This window comes from Parasteatoda tepidariorum, chromosome 8 (genome assembly GCF_043381705.1).
Source record: "Parasteatoda tepidariorum isolate YZ-2023 chromosome 8, CAS_Ptep_4.0, whole genome shotgun sequence".
NCBI lineage: Eukaryota > Metazoa > Arthropoda > Arachnida > Araneae > Theridiidae > Parasteatoda > Parasteatoda tepidariorum.
Genome location: NC_092211.1, coordinates 8,084,200 through 8,104,842, shown reverse-complemented (window position 1 = coordinate 8,104,842; position 20,643 = coordinate 8,084,200). Strand labels below are relative to the sequence as shown.

Sequence of the window (20,643 nt, the reverse complement as noted above, 5' to 3'; positions counted from 1 at the left end):
TCTGGCACTTTCTTCTTGAGCACATGATAATTTCAATCCCAAATACTTTGGATACAGCATATAAGCTAGCAAATGATAATCAGTAACTGCCTGTTTAAATCTGTATGTAAACAAAATTTCATTAAGCAATTACTAGAAGTAATAAAGAATTTTTTTTTAGTTTCTGCGAGTTTTTACTGGTTATAACCAGTTTCTGCCAGCAAAAAGTCAACCCTGGCGGAATCACAATATTTTATCAAACAAGTAAATTTATTGGCGTATTCATACCCTACAGACTGAAGGTGCGCTAAAATGGATTGGGGTTGAATGAATCGAGAAAATATCGACTGAAACACTGGAAAAACCAGAACCTTTGCGTAATTCGTAACTAAAACCAACATAGTAGAGAAGGAAAAGAATCTTATTTTGGAAAAGGGAAAGTTAAGCACTTTTTAAAAATACCCAATGCAAAAAACTTTCAGGGCTTTTAAAAACAAAAAATCAAAAATAAGCACTTTTTTGAAAAGGCTTCGCACCCTGTTTAAAACTAAAACTTTAAAAAAAAAAATAAAAAAAAAACACAGAAATTTAGATTTATACTGTTGTATCTGAAAAGATATTTTGAACTAGATATTGTGGCAAATAGATTAGCATATTCTAATATTTAATTAAGAATTTTAGAAGCCATCAAACAATTTCCAAAGCTATCCAATACCATTGATTCATTCTCAAATAAACATTCTGTACAAAGGATTTCCAAAGTAAATATTATTTAAAAAATTCCAAAGCAAATATTATTTAAACTAAATGTTCCCAGCTTAAGAAGCTGGAGTGACGTTTCTTTGACACTCATTCTGATAGACTAGTGGGAATAAGTTGCTCATGACACATTTGTAAGAAAGTGACAGCACACATACAAATTAATACTTAATAGAACCAGGGTTGCTCAGGGGATAGTGGAATGTTAAAGGAAAAGGATCATGGAACAGGTGCTATGTTATTCTGATTTTGTGACAAGTTAGTTCGACTTTAAAAATCCACCAACAAGAGGAATTCTGAAAGTATTACAATTACCAAAATATATTAACACATGCTGCAAAAGTCTATCTGCAACTATGTCATTGTTAACTTTTTAACAATACAGGGTTGCCACTCAAATCTGGAGAAAAAAAAATTTCCTGTACATATTATACAGGAACACACAATCACTGAGCGTCTGAGCTATATTTTGGCTAACTATACTAGTTTTAATTGATGGAAAAATCTTAAAAAATAAGGAACAGCTTAATCTACTTAAAACAAAGAATATTATAATAAATAAAATAGTTTAGTATAGCAGAAATATCACCCTTAAGTATCCCATAGAATGTGCTTTGAATGGTCACCACTTTTTAAAAGACGAAAATAAGAAATAAAATTCCCTGTATTTTCCCAGTTGTAAGGAGAACTCAAAATTCCCTTCATTTTTCCTGTTATTTTAGGCAGATTTTAAATTCCCTGTATTTTCCAGGTTTTCCCTATAAAGCGGCAAACCCTACAATAGCATATATGCCCTTGAGAAAGAAAAAAAATAGCCGGTATCTAACAGAAGAAAATATCCATTTAAATCTACTATTTTAGGATATATTTTAATGAATACACCAATGATTTTAGAGATAGAGTTGCCTTCATGTTGAAGTTAAATAAAAGTGAGAAAAGAATGTGTTACATTTGGTTATGTGCAGCAAACTGTCTAAAAAAATTATTATAAAAAAGATCCATTACTTCTTTTTGGCACTACAACTAAAAGTTACAGAAAGTCATACTAATATGTTTTTCCCATCATAGTCTGTCAGATGCTTGCTTTTTCAAATTAGTCACTCAATAGTTAGTTCTTAAATCTTTTTTTATGCCACCTGAGTGGCAGTAATACCACCTTTGCTTGTTGAAGGTAATGAAGAGTGCGTAACCAAATCTTTCAACAAAAAATAAGCACCTTTAAAGTACTTTTTAAGGACTCAAAAAGTATTTTTAAGCACTATATACATTAACAAAATGCAAAATAATTTTCAGAGACTTTACATCATCATGATAAAATAACTAGTTCCTGACAAAAAAATTCTTTTTGTGATTATATTAATCATTATAAAATGATCAATAGATTTTTCGGTTTGATATAAGAGGGTGGAAAATGAAGTCTGAAATCGAGAATATCTTGCAAAATGAAGCACGATGGGTGCTATCCTACGTTACGGACTGACAGTATGCTGAAATGGATTGAGGCTGAATGAACTGTGAAAACGTTGAATAGAAAACAATGTGAAAACCATGCTCCTTGCATAATACGCCACAAAAATGATATGGTAATGAAAAAAAGAAAAAAAATTCTCATTTTTGAAAAGGGAAAATTAAGCACTTTTTAAAAATACCATGTGAAAAAAGCATCTTTAAGAGCTTTTAAAAAACGAAAATCTAAAATAAGCACCTTTAAGCACTTTTTAAAAACACTACACACCACGTAATCTCCTGATCAAAATAAGTGACAAAGATGCCTTATTCGGTTTGATTTGATGACTTTTACCCTGTCTGGTTGCTTATATCAATTATAAATTTTATGATTGCAAAGATTTTTTCAAATGTTTTCTCGTAAACACCAACTGTTTTATTTATTTATTTATTTTTTGCAAAAATAAGATAATTTTAAAATAACACTTACCCATCAGTATTTTAGGTTTACTCCCTTCAGAGACAGTGATACTTTTAGGATCGATATTAAAACCACTTAAAGTTGCATTACTTTGTTTCAAATTCACCTGAAAGGATTTTAAACCATTATTAGAGAACTAAAAAATTAATTATCAAATATTTTTATAGAAAACAGTCCATATAATGCAATAGCGAGTGTAAACAATGATAATAATACTGAAGGAATTTCTAAAGTTCAGTAAGAACCATTAACTACTCACAGGCTGTAAAAATATTAGTTAAGGAATCTCTAGAATAAACTAAAATTGATTTTTTGTTCATTCTAATGCACTAAACACCCTGCAAAAAACAGAGGCATAGCCCAATCTTTCAAAAAAAAAAGAAGCTCCTTTTAAGCACTCATAAAATATTTTTAAGCACTATATACAGATGCAGTATGTATATAGTGCTGTTATAGTATATAATGCAAAAACTATAACAAAATGCAAAATAATATTCAAAGACTTTACATGATGATTATAAAATAACTAGTTTCTGATAACGAGCTTTTTTCTTGATTATATTAGCCACCATAAAAAGATTGAGAGATTTTTCGGTTCAATTTCAGAGGGTGGAAAATGAAGTCTGAAATGGAGAATATCTTGACATGAGAACCTCACAAAACCCAGCTCAGTAGACGCACATGTGGACTTTCATCAAACATGTAAAATGATTGGCGCCTTCATATGCTATGGACAAACAGTACGCTGTAATGGATTGTGGTTGAATAGAACAATGTGAAAACCACGTTTTTGCGTAACACAGGATGAAACTCAATATGGTAAAGAAAAATAAATCATTTTCAAAAGGGGAATATTAAGTAGTTTTTTAAAAAAAAAACAATGAAAAAAGCACCTTTAAGGGCTTTTAAAAAACGAGAATAAGCACCAAAGATTTTTTTGAAAACATTACGCACTATGAAGAAATATTTCAATGCATATTTAAGTAATTTACGTCTAAAACTTATTTCAAAACACTTATCTGCTCCAGATACAACATTTAATTAGTATGCTTAATGATATGTGAAATGGTCTATAACACAGTCTCATGTTTTATAAAGATTGTCTACAGTAATAATAATTTTAAAGCATCCATACCTGTACATAACAATTCTTTTCAATGCAGAAGGGATCACTATTTGGCATGAAAGGTCCATCCTGGAATTCAATTTTGGCTGTTAGTTTTATTTCAAGATCTTTTGGAAACTTGGAACCTTAAAATATCAATGATTGGTAAGTGAGGTTGTTTTTACATATTCCTAAGATTTGTATTAACTGTAACTGCTAGAAGAAGAATCAATGAATTGATGATTGTTGACTGCAGTGTAGTGATTACAACAGGTTGATCACTTAATATGATTTTGCATAAACAATCAATAAATACTTTATGTCATTAAAACTTTGTTCATTTTCGGACTCTCAAAAAATACTTAACAGTTGTAACACAATAGTTAAGTGGTTTCAATATCTCACAATATTGTGAATCAGTTTCAATCAGATTTATTTAAAATCACTGGCAAAAATTTTGTTTGCATGTCTTATTTTGATTAAAATTATTTTTATCTACGTGAGAGAGAGAGAGAGAGACTTTTTAAGAAGAAAAAAAAAAGCTTCCTTAAGTAATTTATAATTCATTGTATCAACTATCAATTGTATCAATTAAGAAAGTAAGCAATCCACCGTTAAAGATCTGGTGTACACATTACTCAGTACTCAAAATCAAGCAAATAGTGTTATTAACTAAACCTGGTGTAAGAAAATCGCAAATATGTTTTAAGCGTTTACTTTATTGATTTCAGCTAATGTGGGAAGGGAATCTACGATTTCTAGTAATTACATATGTTTGTTAGGGGTTTGGTGTTTTGAAGTAAAATTTATTTTTTCATTTTTAGTTTTTGTTAAAAAATAAAAGAAATAAACATCATATGAGAAAAAGGTTACAGCCATTAGATGTTACTGATTTTTACCTGATTTACTAAAAAAAATTAGTTAGCTCTATGTTTTGAATAAGCATGAATAGTGAAGTGATGAAACCATTAGATCAAACAGAAAAAAATAAATACTTTTTTAAGAACTAATAGGAAGTATTTGAAAAAAAAACTTTACATGAAGATCTTATTAAACTCTACAATTAGCACGAACATCAGCATCAAAGATGAATTTTAATTACTTTTAAAACACTTGAACAATGTGAATGCAAATTGATTGCAACTATCTCTGCGCAATATGTTTCCAAAATATTTTTCGTTAATTAAATTCTGTTTTGATTTATAAAATTTAAATTTTCATCATTTGATGGACCTCATTATAAACCATTCATGAACTGCCAACACTAAAAAAGGAATTAGCAAGTATTGCTTAGAATAATCTGTTCATCCAATAGATTTGTACCTTAATGTATTGAAATAAAACTTTTATTAGACTCCTGGCTGTATATTAAATTAATGTAATAAAAACAGCTAAATATTGTTTTATCATTATTATAATAGTGTGCACATAAAGATGACTAACCCTATGAAACTAAATACAAAAGCTTTTGTTTTGATAAATTCCTTTTTTTTAAATTGCTTATTCATTATTAGGAATCAAAATTTTCTGATGCTTACGACAATACACAGCCATTCTTCAAAAAACTAATTTCTTTTATATCTTTAGATTGTATTGATTTCCTTCATTTATTCAGGCATGAAACTGTACAAAAGTTAAAAGCTGAACTTTTACAATGCAGACACTGGGAGGGGGGGGGGAGGATTTTATGAAATACTGTGATATACATAAGATATATAAAAACATAACTTCTAACTCTGCAGTGAGATTTTTTTAAAATTTTACATTAAAGGTGGCAGAAACATTTAGACAGTGAAACTAAATTTTTCTTAAACATAATTTTAAACTTCTTTGACCACAACTATTTTAAAAAAAATTAAGCAATATAAGACTTAATAATCATTCTTAATTAACTGCCAGTCAATCATTTTAAATTAAAACAGTCGCTAACTTTCACCTCAATATCTTCGGATAGATTGTTGCTAACAGTTTCAGTTACTTTGACTGTTTTATTTAACCGATCAAACTTGAACTTATTTTTTTCAGCAGCATTGAATGTAAGAACTATCAAATTGACTTCCAGTGCTAAAATACATTAATCTTATAATGCACCACATAGAAAGAACACAAGTAAACAAAAAACAAAAACATGCATGAACAAATGCTGCCTAAAAGTAAGAACTAGCGGAGTCGAGAGAACTATAACGCACGAATGTGCAAATTCAATACCCATCGCACCATGAAGGAAAACCTCAGATCAAATATCGGCGGCCAAAACGAAACTGATTAGAACTCAAAAACCAAGTCTTTGCCACAACTTTCAACAAAAAATAAGCACCTTCTAAGTACTTTTTAAGAACTACATACATAAACAAAATGCAAAATAATTTTCAAAGACTTTAAGACATGAGAAAATAACTAGTTTCCGACAAAAACTCTTTTTTTGATTATATTAGCCATTATAAAACGATCGAGAGATTTTTGGTTCGATACGAAAGGGTGGAAAATGAAGTCTGAATTTGAGAATATTTAGCAAAATGCAGCCGAGTTGCACATGAGAAGGCAATAATATCACCGAATCTAGCTCAGTAGACGCATAGAGCTATAAAAGCCCCCAGGGAGCTACTAAAAGAAATTCATTCTGAGTGCGGCTATCGTTCGGGCTGTTTGGGTTTCGGCAGATATGTGGGGTCTGTAATAATTGAACCCCATCAAAAATTTCGTTTTTGGAACTTTGTCGGAAATTTTAAAAATTGGGAGAAAATAGTGGTTTTCCACTTTTTTGAGGAAGTCTTTCATCCCTGTTTATTAATAAAATAGGTAGCACTTTGTAGCGTAAACACAATACAGGGAAATGTCAGCAGAATGTTGGGGTAAACTGTGTCATTAAATAATATAACAGTTTTAAATAATTACTCACCTATTGTCCATTTCAGAGAATATTTATCTTCTGATAATTTTAGAGATCCATGATTGGCATTCAATTCCATTCTTTTAACAGGTCCTCTAAGAAAAAGAATTGACTATAATGAAATGATACACATACACAAGATTTAAAAAATAGGAAAAGCTGAAATTTGTTTGGATGATATTTAGATTTTCTATTTAAAGAGCAAATAATTGGGAAAATGTAGGGGTTTTATCAGGGTTCCCACTCAATTTTAGAAAAAAAATTCCCTGACTTTTCCAGGTATATCAGGTAAATTTCAATGAAAATTGAGATTGTATTTCCATCAGAAGATTTTGATTCTTTTATTTGTATTGTGAAATATTAGATTTTCTGTGTTAAAAAATTTCATTAAATGAGGAAGGGAACATTTCAGTTTGACTAAAATGTGAAATTTTTACAACAAATGATTGTAATAGATGTTAGAATTATTTAACTTGATAACTGATTACTGTTACTGCTAACAATTTTAAGACTGGTTATTTTCCAGGTATGATATAGGAATATTCAAGGTTTTCATTAAAAAAAATTTCAACTTTCCCTGATTTTTAGAGTTAAAATGAAATTCCCTGACAATTCCATGTTTTCCTTGTTCTCCCTGACCAGTGAGAACCCGTTTTAATAGCACATGGATGTGAATTAAAACGATAAATTTTCAATTCAATTCAAAAGGATTGCATTAATAAAATTAATATTAGACTATATTTTTAATAAACATTTAATTTTAAATATTGAATTTATGAAACAAACAAAAAATTTTATTGGTATAAATCAGAAAATTCAATGTCATTCTAAATAACAAAATTTATTGCACTTTTTAGATTATATTATACGAATATATTAAGAAACATATGATCAAAAATAAATAAATTGAACAAGTTCAAATAGACCTCATATTTAAGGTTTAAATTAGTTTTGGATATTTAAAACAAAACAAGATATTCCCATTTTATTTTAAAATAAATTTTTATTTTAAGAACAAGATTCTAATCAATATAGTTTAACAAATAATTATTTACTTAGTTTTGTGATTTCTTAATTTTTTTTTAACGGTTTAGCAATGTTCATATGAAATAAACAAGCTACTTAATATATTAAAAAAAAATTTATAAACATGAATCTACATTTAACCCTTTGCAGGATATCTGCTACATTTTAGATTTTCAAATCTATGACTTTTCATGACTTTTAACGAAGTAAATTTTTTCTCCAACAAAAACACAACAATAAATTTAAAAAAGCATTATAACAACATTATTTGAAATTATGGGTATAACCAAAGCTGTTATACTATGCATCTTCATAGTTATAGATTTTAAATTTAAAAAAAAAAAGAGTTGAAGCCATAAAATAGCTGAGAAAAATAAACAAAGGCAAATAATTTTTTTCTGCGGAATTATATTCTAAAGATGCTTTTCTTGTTCCTCAGAAGGGAAAGAAATACAACTGTTTCTCTGTTCTCATTTCCGAATTAAAAAAATTTGCCAATGACTGGCTTGCTTTAGCTAGAATTTTAAATTGATAAGATAAAAATAATAAATAGTAATAAAAATTCTGAAACCACAGAAGTTTAAAAGATAATTCACTCTAGAAATGATGTTCTTCCTTTCATTTTTTTGACAGAACACCATTATTTTTAAAGAACATAATAAAAACATTTTCTATTTTAATAAAATATGACTGTGAGTGGGGATTTTGTTACAAATTCAGATATTCGGAGGGTATTCGTAAATTTCATTTTAAAAATTAGATTTTTGGGTGACCTAAATCCATGACTTTCCATGATTTCTTTTTAAAAAAAGTTAAAATCATGACATTTCATGACAGATTTTGTTCAATACCGAAATTCATAACTTTCCATGATTCTCATGACTTTCCAGGTGTGCAGATTTGTAAATAAGATAAATTTTGACCAAAATTTTATTTAAGTAGAACTACAGGAGTTGTGATCACCATTAATCAGCAAATGAAATAAAGCTATATTTTAATAATTATGCCTAATCCTTTACTCGATCTCTTCAGAATATTACTTATATTTTCCAAATTTAACAAAATATTAATATTAATAACTACACATGTACTTACTTATTAAAAAAAACTATAACTAAATCACAGAAGTCAAATGAATTCTTCACTTTTTCATTCAATTTCAACTGTAGAAGAAGCTCCATGCTGTCTTCACCCTAAAATGAAACAAAAACAATCATTAATGTGAACACATATATAAAATACCAATACAATGCAGTATGTGTAAAAATTAAAGAAACATTCTAAAAGATTATTTTTATAAATTATCAGATTTTCACCTACTTCATCTTATAAATGGTTTGAAGTTTAGCAAGAAAAAAAAGCATGTTTTTTTTAAAAGTACAATCCACATTTTTTTTTTTGTTCTAGAAAACCTATAGGATTCAACCTAAATGGATTCAACCCATGGTTTAAGAGCAAACCCAGATTGCAAAATAGTTGATTTCATAAGAGGTTAAACTAGTTGATTATTTTTGAAAAAGGTTAGACAAGCAGGTTTTACCTAAAAAAAAGAGTTTTTATTGTCTCTTTTAAGTTTTCCTCTTAATATTCCCATTTAACATACTAATAATTTATTCCAGTTAAAACAGTTTAGTAAAAAATATATATCTAGCTAAGAAACTTTGTACCCTGCAACTGACACTTCAAGGATTCCACACATTTATCTTTTTATTTACTTTGAAACAAATCAATACACCATGCAAATCACTTCACCAAAATCTGAAAGCATATTTGCTTAACTAATACATCTTAAATACATGTTTAATTACAGGTAGGTTAAAAATTTAAGAATAAATATATAAAATTAAGAATTAAACATTAAAATATACATTTTGCTACCACAAAGTATTTTTTTAACAAAGAATTTTCATAGAAGTTGACACCAAGCAAGCCTTAATACATAAATAAGAGGACTTTAATTAAGTATTTAGAACACTAAGATACTAACAATTTTGATTTGAATTCATCATAAGGCATGAATCAGATTTTTGTTTAATAAGCAAACTAGAAAAAAAAATCTTAACAAAATATTTTATAACAACACAAAAATCATATTGTAAACAATGATGCAATTCATACAAATCCTATTAACAATTATTATACAAATACTATATAAATGGCAAATTTTTTATATCACTAAAGAAGCAAAATTTTATATTAAAAATAAATTAACTCTAAATCGAATGAAATCAATTAAAGAGAATAAATTTTGAATCCATCAAACAACCCCAATGCCTGGCAATTCCTTTTTATCTATTTCATGTAGACAATTAAATGCTAAAATATATTGCAATGTATTTACCGAAGAATATTAGTCTTGTTTATAAAAGGTATTATTATTATTATATGCATTTATTTAGCTACAACAAAATTCAATTCAATTTAGTGTGAGGTATTGGCTGTATATTACAAAATTTTATATTCATTCAGTGAATTAAAAGCCACAAGGGAAAATAAAAATGATTATTTTGGAATAATTTTCTATTTTTCTACCATAGAAAAGTTTTTCAAACTAAAACTATGGCAATAATAAGGAAAACAAATGTCTCAGTTCACTGCATGAATGACTTGAGTTAATAACTAATTTTCACCAGTTCATATGCATAAATAAGAAAGTTCTTTGTTGTATTTAAAACAATCAAGCAAAATTTTATATAATATATATTTTAGGGCTTTAAATAATAGCATGTCTATTTTGGCTACAATGTTATAGTAACAAAATTTTGTTTTAATTTAACTGCTTTATAAATAATAGAAAAATTGATAAATTAATTGTTTGTTTGTCTCAAGTTATATCAAAATAACCTTTTTATAAATTAAGAGTTAATTTCTAGTGCATATTTAAATTAAAAAAAAAATACTTACAGCCATTTTAAATACTCCTTGCAGGGGTGGATCCTTAGGAAAGGATGAAATGTAATGAAAGAGAATCAATTCATGTAAGGGGGGAGAGAATCTTAACCTTTTCTGAACACCTATAAGCAGACTTAGATAAAATGAGAAACTTTCTGCAAACACAAAATCTCAATTAAAAACTTTTTTATAAACTCTTGTAACTTTCAACCATTTCGTTGCCACCTCATTTTGGAAAAATTTGTTTCAAAATCATTGACTTTTTAAAATAAAAATGTTTTAGTTTTTATCAAATTTTTTATTGATTCATACCTTAGGGATGAGTTTACAAATCTAGATATCTAATTTTAATATCACACAAATTATAAACTCTTTATATTATAATTTGTGTGATTTTAATTTATAAATTTTTTACTCTTTACATTATCCAAATTATAAACTCTTTATATTTAATTATACATTTTTTATAAACTTGAAACTGTAAAACTAATAATTTTGTTCTAAAATGGATAGCTGAATTAAGAGTAGCCAATTTATACTTTCAAGTTAAATAGTTTTTGATAAGAAAAATAATTTCAAATAAAGCCAGATTTGAATTTTTTTTAAAAATCTTTTTTTAAAACATGAAGAATATAAAAGAAATAGAAAAAAAAGTAAAAAAAATAATTTAAATAAACATACGTTGCTGTTGTACAGAAAATGCAAAATTAAAACTTTAAATTTTTGAATATTTTACTACAGTAATGACTGGTAATTTCATTAATAAAAAAATACCAAAGCTAATTTTTTCTCTGCATAATTCTCCAATACAGCAATGGCAAAAAAAAAAATCCCACACTAGCTGATTTATATAGGAAAAATCATAACCGAAGTTTAAAATATAAATTTCTTTTCATTTCATATTAGCCAGTTGAAGGAAAAAATTAGAATAATTCTGAGTACTAAATTACATTGCTGTTTATCCTCGATGCAGGGGTTTGACCAGTTTACATAAAAAGTCTTGATTGCTTAACTATAAGTCTTCTTGCTTTGAAATCAATTGTTTCATCAACCAATACATATAATAGATTTGAACCTGCATATTAATGATAGATAATGAAGGTATAAAATTCCTATTTTAATAAAGAATTTTAATACAGTTCTTAATAAAAAGAGAACCAGAAATATGGAAGTTCTGGGAATCGAAAGTTTCCAAAGCCTTGACGGAATCACTTAGCATAGTTTCAAGCATCTGGGGGGAGGTGGGGAGTAAAACTTGTTTAGATATATTTAAAATTTTATTCTCCGTAGCATTCTTAATTAAAATTTTCAATACATCACTGATAATTGAATTCTATTGGGAATTCAGCTTTAATTATTTCTTCAAAAATTATCATAATTTTTAATGAAATTCTGAATTTTTTAAGGAAAAGAAATTATTACTCATGGATGATGCTCCAGACAAGGTGACACAGGGATGAATGATGAGGGAATGCAAAGAGAGGGGTTGCTGTGGATCGACGGTGCCAAGGGAGAGACTGACGTCATTGTTGCCTCCCTCCAAGTCAGCTTTCACATACACCTGTCCGAATGTCTGAAAATGGGTGCTCTCCCCCGTCTGCAAAACAAAATAAGTTCTACATCCTCTTAACTTCAAAAGTAATAAATACAAAATTAAGTCACATGGGGAAAAGTAATTAAGGTAATAAGTGTTATTAAAAAAATGTAGTGCGTATAAAACTAGAATGCCTAGGGAAACTAAAACTTGTGAATTTGTATACATTTAATAATTCTGAGTATCAAATAACACAATACTGATACTGTGTGTTGATCAAATAAAACACTGAGTATCAAATAAACAGAAAGATTATATTACTTGTACATCAACAACAACCAGCTATATTAATACAAAGGCTTATCTCATACAAACTCTACTTCAAAAAATTAAGATTCTTCCTATCCATTAAGATGCAAAAAAAAAAAAAAGAAATTGATGAATATTTTAAAACAATTAAGAAAGACGTATGCAGGAAAATAGCGAAAACATAAAAGTCTGCAACAGACAATCAAAAGTAATGCAGGGTGCGTAGCCAAATCTTTGAATCTAAAATAAGCACTTTTTAAAAACTTTTCATGCACTTTACAAAAATTTTCAAGCACTCAAAAAATTCATATTGAATCAATGATATTATTGAAAAACAAAAACTTTTTATGAACAGTTTTAGCATTAAAAAANCATTGAACAATCAGTACTTTCCCACATCACCGAGTGAATTCAACTTGACTCTGAACTCAGGTAAAAAGTACCCTTACCCCTACATCAAAAAAGTGTTAGAAGTAAAATAAAATAAACAAGAATAAAATTATAAATTAAAAAGAAAAACATTTAATAAGGATCTGACTATATCCGAATTGGAGCACTCGGGTTTCAGCTTCGAGTGCGCGCGCATGCGCAAGTCATAACGTGGGTACCACATGAAGTCCGTGTGAATAATTACGTAGCAAACACCCCATTTTTCGTGAAATGCAGGGGATCCACCAGATATCACTGAAGGGAAAAAAATTATTCGTGAAAAAAAAGCACTTTTTAAAAACGTCAGTTGAAAAAAGCACCTTTAAAAGCTTTTAAAAACGAAATNAGATTTTCTTCGACGTGTTACGACATGAAGTCCGTGCGAATAATTACGTAGCAAACACCCCATTTTTCGTGAAATGCAGGAGATCCGCCAGATATCACTGAAGGAAAAAAAAATTATTCGTGAAAAAAAAGCACTTTTTAAAAACGCCAGTTGAAAAAAGCACCTTTAAAAGCTTTTAAAAACGAAATCTCCCAAAAAGCACCTTTAAGTACATTTTACAAACGCTACGCACCCTGTAATGGATGTTTGGAACCAATGTTGTTGCAAGACAACTAATAGGCATCAGATTAATTGAAAATGAGCAATAACTCATTTGGGTAAGATTTATTTCGATTTTGTACTAAATTTATTGTGCTGTAAGTACTACCATAGGTTTCAGAGCATCTTTCACAGATTTATTCCAGAATCTTTAGAGTAATTTTTAGTAAAAATGCCACACTGTCTTACATGTTGCACCTGCTAAAAACATCTCTAGAATTTTTTATTATCATTGCATAGGCCCCACCGCTATATACGTTGCATTTACAATTTTAGCCAGGATAGATTTCAGCCACTGACAAACAGAAAACAGGTATTTTAAGCACAAAAAAAGAAGAAGAAAGTTTCAACAGCAATGTATAACATATGAAAGTGAACTCAAAAAGTTTCTCTTATAAAGAAAAACAAGCTCAAAATCTCACGGGCAACCAAGAAGCACTAACAACATGGGGCAAAACGAAAATCGAAACTGCAGTTGAAAGGATAGAAATGAAAGCGAAATACCATATGTAAATCTCGTGACATTGGAAATCTCATCCATAAGAGTATCAATCATTGTTTTCTTCTCTGTTCTTCACCAACATGCTTCACTTACCCATCCACTCATCATCATAGTTGGCTAGACAGTCCAATGTGGGCCTTCTCATCTCAACCGCGGCCTTCCCCGATATCTTGTTCTAGTAGGTCTAAAAAGCAGCATCTTTTTTATTGTGTTGTCACCACTAATTTGAATCACGTGGATCATCTACTTCAATATATTTATTTTTATGTATTTAATAATATCAGGTTGCTTATGAATCTCAGTTCAAAGTTAAATCTCCTTCTCCAGTTATTGTTTCCATTTACACCACCAAGTATACTCCGGAAAATCTTTCTCTCAAATATTGCGATACAATTTTCCTCCAGTTTCGTCGTTGTCCAAGCTTCAGAAGCGTACATCAAGAATGGCCTGAATAGAGTCTTGTAGATTATGAACTGTTAGATTAAGAACGAATTTTGCTATGAAATCCTTAGAAGAAAGTAGTACATTTGTAGTTGACGTAGTATAATCCATTATCAATTAAAAATCTTTTCTTTCTTTTTATTCTACCACATTTTAATAAAAAAATATTAGATAAATTAGAAAAATATACCATTTACCAAGAAAATTGATACTGGTTTGGTATTTTAGAACATTTTTAATACTGGTATTTTGAACACATAAATCCACACTGACCACGAAATCCTCGTGCAAATCTCAGGGGAAAATCAAATCACCAGGCAGATATGATGCACATATTTTGTCTTTTAAATACAGATAAGCAGTGGCATATATGCTGGAAATTACAGTAAATGGTGAAGTGTGAATAATTGTAACGCCGTTTATGTTCACACAACCTTTCAAATGCATCTTGTATATTGAGCATCCAATTGAATCAGTAAGTTTGATTCAAGGTATCTGCTACATTTCAGATTTTCAAATCCATATCTTTTCATGACTTTCTATGAATAATTCCAAGAATTTCTCATGACTTACCAAAGTTACTATTTTTTCCGACAAAAACACAGCAATAAATTTAAAAAAGCATTATAATAACATTAATTGAAATGATTGATATAACCAAAATTGTTATACTCTGCATCTTCATATTTATTAATTTTAAACTTAAAAAACACAGTAAAGAAAGAGTTGAAGCAATAAAACAGCTGAGAAAAATACAAAAGCAAATAACTAACTACAGTCAGATATATGTGGTTATTTAAACCTGTTCTTTTCTTCTTAAAAGTAAGTGTCATATAAAAGGCCTAAACTTGAATTTAAAATTCATAAAATAAAAATAATAAATAATTACCAGATAAAAAAATTCTGAAATCATGGAAGTTTAAAAGATAATTCACTCTAGAAATGATGTTCTTTCTTTTTTTGAAATAACACCATAATTTTTTAAAGAACATGATAAAAACATTATATATTTTAATAAATATGACTATGAAGGGGGATTTTGTTACAAATTCAGATATTAGGAACACTGTGAAATTAGAAGAGGGGGGGGGGTAAATTCCATTTTTAAAAATTAGATTTTTCAGCAACCTAAATCCATGACTTTCCATGATTTTTTTTTTAAAAAATAGTTAAAATCATGACATTTCATGACAAATTTTGTTCAATACCAAAATCCATGACATTCCATGATTTTTCATGACTTTACAGGTGCGCAGATACCCTGTTGATTACTCACTTTGGCGAAAATAGGCACATGACAGCCTAAAAATTAAATTTACCAAGTACATGAATTGAAATGAATAGTAGTGGTTTAAACCTATGTGTGAAGGTGGAAGAAAGAAAAAAAAAGGGGGAGGGACTCATTTTCAGGATCAATTGACTTACCAAGATACATCGAATGAATTCCAATATTTTTATGTTGATGACTTGCTTACCTCGGGATTCAGAGGGTTTCCATGCTGGTTGCTGAAAAAGTTGGACAAAAATTCTTAACACAAATAAACATTTAAAAAAACACATAAAAACATATAACTCATAAGCACAATCAAATCAAGTTAAGATTATCCTTGTAGTGTGTACAAACAATACGGTAAAACAGTTTAACCAACAGTGTAGGATGCACAGCCTATAAACATAATAAAAGTTGCAATGATTTTTAACAGCTGCACACAAGATCTTGGTCCAAGTCCAAATTATCCCCACACATGTTGTTACTTTAAGGGAAAGTTGGACAATCTGTTAAACTGTGTAAGTGTTTTGTGAGGGACTAACAACCAACTGGTCTAGGCTTGTTGTAAGGAATACTATTTTCCACAGGGAAGCACCAAATTTTTCTGCTTCATTTTCTCAAAGATAAACTCTAAATCTAGAATTAAGCTCAGGGGATAGAGCACCTACCTCCGGATAAAGTGACTTGGTTTTTAATCCACCCTAGCAGCAAAATTACTCGGGGCCCTCATGGGACCAATATTCACGCATTTTGGCTTAATAAGGATTCAAAGGTCTATTATTTTTCGGATATTGGGCATATATAGAATTGATTGATTCACCCGATATTTTACAACCACTTTAACCAATATCAGATCTCCTTAGAATTGTCAGATTCTTACGATATTTCCTATTTAACCAATATAGGTACTATATAGGTCGACATTGGACCAATACTAAAAATTCTAGATATCCTGATATTGATCTATCGGTGCTTGCTCATATAGGACTCATATTGAGCCAATTTTGAGTTCAACTGGGGCCAATTTAAAATTGTCGCTAGGGCAGTCATGACTAATAAGTGCAAACGAATTCTGTTGACGGCTCACAAATATATCTTCAGAGAAAAACGAAACCTGAGTAAGGACCTCCTTGCTGTTGGGCTAATGATGGTAGATTTTATTCGACGTGTTACACAAATGCAGGCTAGTTTGTCACAATGCTGATCCAGATGCTCCCTTTTCTTCTGGGTTGGGTTCAAAGTTACAATGCTATGGGGTTAGACCTTGATAGTTGTTTCCACAGTTCAACGCTGGTTATGAAATGAAATAAATCTAGCATTGTTGATTCTTTTAGCACTGCAACAAATAACTGGAGGACCAGGTTGGGTAAGGTCAGTGCCTGCATTACACAGGCAGAATGTTAGCAAACTTATTTGCCATGATTCCATAGTGATCCATTGCAAAAGGAATATTGTGACCATTATCCATCGAGGAATAAATCACAAGTTGACAAATAAGAACAGGCTCGTTCCTTAAAAGCAAGACTGAAGAAATTTAGAAGAATTGTTTGAATGTCTTACTTATTAAGTCACTAACTCACACTTAGGAATACTTTTTTTTTTATTTCACTAACTGAAATGCATTTTATAGGTATCAAATTTCAATTTTCAACAAGTTCAGCATTTTTAAAGCTTTTTAAGAATCACTCTAGAATCATGAGAGTGGTTGGGCAACCTTTAAATGATGTTTTCTTTCAAGCAAATAAATAATATATTATTTTTACATTTTAATTAATGAAACCTTATTCCTTAATACTAGCTTAAATTGTGGCATAAAAACATACTAAAAAATAGGTAATTAAACTGCAGTTATTAATCAAAGATTTTGTCTCAGGAATATATTTAAAAAAATAAATAGTTCTTAATTCACACAATCCAGGGATGAATGCTTCATTGTGAAGCAAAATTTAATTGTGTAGAGTTTGACAAAGATAAAGTTTTATGTCTTATAAAGATATATAACATCAGTAATTTATTCGAGAACAAGTTTCCACAGTAAAATGTTACAGCCTCCTTACAAGATGTGAAAGAGACAACAAATACATAGATCTATTCAAATTATCTTACAGGTCTAGGTGAACAAGTGATCGTCATTATCAGACAGGCAATAACAAATCATAATTTAATCTAATGATGAAGCTTTTAAATGATTATTAAATAAAATAAAAACATATTTCAGATATTGTTAATTTTTGAATAACACTCTCCTGTAGGCATTAAATATTTCCTAGCTTTAAAAATTTCTTTAATTTTATGAACTTAATTTTTCTTTTTAATATCAAATATTTAATTTTACTAAACATTATAAAATAAATCACTTTTTATTTATTTCTCAACAATCAATGTAACAGCTAACTTTTTTATTTAATGAAAGTGTGTAATTCATTAATTCAGTGTCGCGACTATCATGACAATATAAAAATCTATTTTTAACTTTATTTGTCTTTGAGATACTTTATTTCTCTAACCACACAATTATTTCAGTAGCAGGGTTATATTTAATTCTAATGGTCTTTTTGGTGATACAGTTGTAACAAGATTACTTAAAATTTAATATCAATAATGAGGGGTGGGCTTAATTTTTAGCTATGTTACTATCTTATCTATCGATAACTCGCCAAATTTTGAATTCTTCCCAGGCTAGTATGTGTCTGTTAGCAACTATGCAACCACTGGTAATTTTAAATTCTTGGTGTTAGGACTGTCTTTTTTTTTTAATGTTTGATGGCTTCTCAGCCCAAATGATGAAAGTGATACAGAATTATTACATAAAAATGGATGCTAAAAAGAAATTTTGTCTCTGTAAAAAGAGATGCTCTAATATTTTTTTTTGAAGTCATACGATTGAAGTTGTATGATTTTTTTGAAGTTATAATGTGGCCATATTTGTTAATTTTAAAAATGCTGCCTCAAAAAAAAGGATCATTTTCTTTGTTTGATCATACTTCTGTAACTTCTCTTTTTTAATATAAAAGCAACGGACAGAAACTTTTATTACTTTACAGCATATTTTTGAATTTTGTTTATATTTTAAATATCTCATAGGGTGGATAATTTACCTTTTTAAGAAATTTTTGAGCTGGGAATTTTAAACTACTTGCAATGCATGGCAGGTCAACATCTGATGGTATTCCAAAAGGCATAGACAAGGATGTGAAATTGGCGAGATCTATTATCTTTGATTGCCGTTGCTATAAGAAGAAAATTAATAAGTGGTTACACAAAAAACAGTTGTAGGCTAAAATCAATGAGCAAATAAATAAATGCCATAAATTATTACTTTATATATGCCTCTGAAAGAGGACAGTTTTTTTTTTTTGGCAAACAATGCTTGGAGGACTACGAAAATTCTCTCAAAATAGTAAAAATATTGTGGGGAATGTAGTTATCGACAATGTCAACTTTCATCTATGAAAAGGTACCCCACAATAGAATCAAGTTAACATGTCTTATACAATAGGGAATTTGAATTATATTTTTGTAGTGGTATTCACATTAAAATAAACCAAAGAGGAAATCATCTGTTTAACTTACTCTGAGATTGAAAAAGCTACAAGAGCACATTAAATTTCAGTTTTATAAAAAGGTTATGGGAACCTGAAAACATTCAACTGGCAAGGTGGGTTTTGATAAATTTTCTTGTCCTTTTTTAAAAGATTCATTTTAATTAAAATTAAATTTTAAAATAATTAATTTTTGTTGTACAGTCGTCAAAAAAAAAAAAAAAAAAAANTTCTAGTTGTACAATCCGTAAAAAAAAAAAAAGATAGCACCCTGAATAACTTTTGCTCTAATGATCGGATTTTCACGAACTAAGTGTCAATCTTAATGGTTCCTGTTGGTGACCTCAAATATGCTAATTAATTATTGCTAACTATTAATTAAGTTACGAAATCAGACNAATCTTGACCTTGAATAACTTTTGTTCTAATAATTGGATTTCCGTGAATTAAGTACCAATCTAAATGGTTCAATAGGGTGACCTCTAATATGTTAATTAATTAGTGCTAACTATTAAGTTAGGAAATCAGACACAAAAACGTACTTTCTTTGAATAAAGATATATTTTATGGAGGGTGAAATCTTTTTTTTTTACCTGCCAACTGTACAATGATTATTACAAAAGGTATTGATGATTAAATCTTAATAAAAATTGTATTTTAGCACTAAAATTTATAGCAATATATGTTATCTTAATATAATATACTTTTGATTAAAATGTGCAGTGAAACTCATAGAAATCTAAAATTTAGATAATTTTTTTGATTCTGCAGATAAAATTTCTTTTCAATTGCTTGAAAAACTCTTCCTCATGACGTAACAATAAATAAAGCTCCCCCACTTTGCATTATAATTAGAAAATATTGCCTTACAAAATAAATTAAAAAATTCACCAATCACCCACGAACTTAGGGGATCTTAAGGTAACCCCAGGAGATATTGAATTGACGAACGTTTTCTGAGTATAATTAAATTGAAAGTAATAAATTCTTTATTTAATAAGAAACATAACAGTGAAAACACAAAATATAATTGCATAAAATGTAGCGAAAGCAGTTTTCAGACGGATGAAAGCACTGCTTGCATCTACTCCACTAGTTTTGATGCATTTGCAATGAGATTCAACTCTTGAAATTTTAAGGAAGTTCTGCATTAAAAACAGAATTTCATAAGCATCATCCAAAGAGTTCTATACTATTTCTTAGCATACAACTGTCCTCAATTTCTAGATTGGAAACGTATTTTCAAAAGAAAAAACAAAACAATAAGAGGTTTTTAAAATACCTTAAGTTAAACTTTATATGTTACTATGATATAAAAATAAATTAAAGTGAAAACACTATTTAATTCTTATTTTAAAAGGAACCACAATAAATAAAAAATAACATGGAATTAATAAAATATTCTCTGCTGCTAATACCTTTCGAAGTGAGTTT

At 28.8% G+C, this 20,643-nt stretch overlaps 1 protein-coding gene and 1 long non-coding RNA gene across 3 annotated transcripts in view; one reads left to right on the top strand and one right to left on the bottom strand.

The window, feature by feature from the left end:
• Nucleotides 1–20,643, top strand: part of LOC139426217 (uncharacterized) — a 189,318-nt gene that overhangs the window by 133,075 nt on the left and 35,600 nt on the right. The window lies entirely within an intron of this gene.
• LOC107454615 (AP-5 complex subunit mu-1) overlaps nt 1–20,643 on the bottom strand; it is a 30,185-nt gene that overhangs the window by 1,611 nt on the left and 7,931 nt on the right. Inside the window, exons 6-13 of one of the 2 annotated variants that reach the window (XM_043051159.2) lie at nt 18,766–18,897; nt 15,823–15,903; nt 12,001–12,175; nt 10,591–10,700; nt 8,782–8,879; nt 6,670–6,755; nt 3,801–3,916; nt 2,675–2,771 (exon numbers count right to left, since the gene is read on the bottom strand). In XM_043051159.2, the coding sequence (XP_042907093.1) occupies nt 2,675–2,771; nt 3,801–3,916; nt 6,670–6,755; nt 8,782–8,879; nt 10,591–10,700; nt 12,001–12,175; nt 15,823–15,903; nt 18,766–18,897 (895 nt within the window). The remainder of the gene's footprint in view (nt 1–2,674; nt 2,772–3,800; nt 3,917–6,669; nt 6,756–8,781; nt 8,880–10,590; nt 10,701–12,000; nt 12,176–15,822; nt 15,904–18,765; nt 18,898–20,643) is intronic. The other variant, XM_043051161.2, reaches the window with a different exon arrangement.